Source organism: Notothenia coriiceps, unplaced genomic scaffold, assembly GCF_000735185.1.
Source record: "Notothenia coriiceps isolate Sejong01 unplaced genomic scaffold, NC01 NC01_scaffold00019360, whole genome shotgun sequence".
Classification (NCBI taxonomy): domain Eukaryota; kingdom Metazoa; phylum Chordata; class Actinopteri; order Perciformes; family Nototheniidae; genus Notothenia; species Notothenia coriiceps.
Window position 1 is genome coordinate 135,193 of NW_011352061.1, and position 2,476 is coordinate 137,668.

General features: G+C 44.2%; 1 protein-coding gene across 1 annotated transcript in view; it reads left to right on the top strand.

The window, feature by feature from the left end:
• nlgn4xa (neuroligin 4 X-linked a) overlaps positions 1-2,476 on the top strand; it is a 76,066-nt gene that overhangs the window by 18,814 nt on the left and 54,776 nt on the right. Inside the window, exon 3 of the mRNA XM_010778742.1 lies at positions 2,105-2,257. Within this exon, the coding sequence (XP_010777044.1) occupies positions 2,105-2,257 (153 nt within the window). The remainder of the gene's footprint in view (positions 1-2,104; positions 2,258-2,476) is intronic.

Here is a 2,476-nt window from a genome sequence, read left to right on the forward strand (position 1 = left end):
CCCCCCTCCTGCTTGGTTGAAGGATTAGCAACCCACTCAGAGAACAGCGGAGATTAATAACCTGTCACTGTGGGTTGTTTTCCACTCCTTGCCTCACTGTTTTCTTTTGCGGAGGAGGACAATGATATACTCCTCCCGCCCTTCACCTCCCTGGCCCCGTTGCTCTCTGCCAGCCCCTCTGAATGTACAGTATGAAAGCAGCAATGATACTTAAACAACATCCTGCAGTGCCCCTGGCCTACGTGGAGCACAACTCATAGAAATGACCACCGAAAATCTATTGAGTTTTAGTAACAGGAAGACCCATGCAGATCAGAAAAACATGGGATGGTTGTCAAATCTTTCTGTTTTACTTTATGACTTCTTCCCTCTGGCTGGCTGCGATGCATGGTTTTGCAGGTCAGCATGAACGAATAAAAGCCGGTACTGATAAAAGAAGAGTAAGAGCCATTAAGGAGAGATGGGATTACCTGCACTATAACTGCTCACTCAATTCTGTACCTCTACACAGCAGTTATTCATATATATTCATACTGGGCCCTTTTTGCTTTATCCGAGCATGGTTAAGCTACTTCCTGTTCTAATGTTTACCATAATGACAAATCCAGTCAAATACTGGCAGGGTTAGAGATTGTCGATAATTCCCCAAGCTCATTGGTTAGGGTTATTCCAATCGCCTTACCCTACATGAAATTGGGAGGGAATAATTGCAAAAGGGCATGTTTTCAAATGTTGTCATCGTGTGACTTAATTTCACCATCCTGACTTTTCTAGAGGTCCATTTCAATGTTTCCACCTAGTTTACACGCACTATCTACTTGAAACATTAGATACAACACATTTGATATTCATAATACATAATATCACATTGAAATATCCCACTACTATAACACAAGACTGGACAGTTAACTGAATATCGCTCTGGCTGGCCAGCTCCCCTCTCAGTTGGACATTTCCTCAGCAGATGCCCTCATCCCGGATGACATTTAGGGGACGTCCAACAGCCTGATGGGCAGGGCCGGGATAATGGCTTCTCTCAGCTGTTGCTCCCAGGCAACCCAAGCTTACTGTGGTGCATGAGAGACTCTGGGCCATGTGAGGACAGCAGCAGAGAGACTTTGGATTTTCTTAAAAATAAATGTCAATTGATGCTGAAAAGAGTTCCTGATGCTGATTTATTGCCAACCCCAGGATTTATATCTTCTCCTTCAATCTTCTGTCATGCAAAGGACCCACTCTTAATGCATAATCACCACCTACACATGTACTAATCACCCCGGCCTAATCACAAATAGAGAGGATCATCAACAAGGTATTCATCTGGCCTAATTGCAGCGTTCCCTGCAAATTACAACAAGAACAAATGGAGCAGGCAGGAGGGGAGGAATAAGTAGAGAGCAGCCTTAGAAAGTCTTATCAATCTACCAGAAAAGTATATCTCCAACACCATCTATCCCTCTTAAATATGATCCCTGTGAAATGAAGAAAGGTCAAGCTATTTTCCTCATTGTGTAGACACTGAGGCTGTGTTTGCTTGTTGATAGCATCATCAATTATTAACGTTGTCAATGTTTCCTACGCAACTATATGCCTCCTGTGCTTCGTTTAAAACACTGTAGCCCGGGAGCAGTCGAAGATGTATTTGATCTTTTAATAAAAGCCACCACATGCCCAATTTGTACATATCGATGAAATGGTCGCCTATGTGTGTCTTTCAGTTCCCCTGTTGTATCTGTGCATCGTCTCTTTGTTCACTTCCCCATTGTGGATGTTTTGCTTCAATGCATGGCTGTGTTGCAAAACATTGCAGAGACAAAATCCCCAATAAATCAGCCAGACTTATACACAGTAGTCCAGCCCATCGCTTCAGTTATTGACTAGTGCAGTGCCTGTTGCTGATGTGCTGACTAAGTCTATATAAAATACAACGAGAAACCTCCCACACAAAAGTATTTAGGGATCCTGTATGTGTTGTGTTTATCTGCGGATATGTCATTGTTGTTGATGTATTTCATTGTAGGCTATTTTACTGCTTTAGTATGCGTTTATTCATCCACAGCACACAAGATACTTATATGTCTTCATTTTCTCCTCGTCTTTGCAGATATCCACGATGAGAACGGCTTGAAGCCCGTCATGGTTTACATCCACGGGGGCTCCTACATGGAGGGGACCGGCAACATGATTGACGGCAGCATCCTGGCCAGCTACGGGAACGTCATCGTCATCACCATCAACTACCGGCTGGGAGTCCTGGGTGAGTCCACCGAGGGGGAGGAGCTTTAATGAGTTCGGAGGAGGCCGATTGAGTCAGAAAGCGACTTATTGATTCACTGACTAAATGGCTCCCACTGTGTGTGTGTGTGTGTGTGTGTGTGTGTGTGTGTGTGTGTGTGTGTGTGTTTGATCTCTTCCACTGTGTGTGTGTTTGACCTCTTCCACTGTGTGTGTGTTTGACCTCTTCCACTGTGTGTGT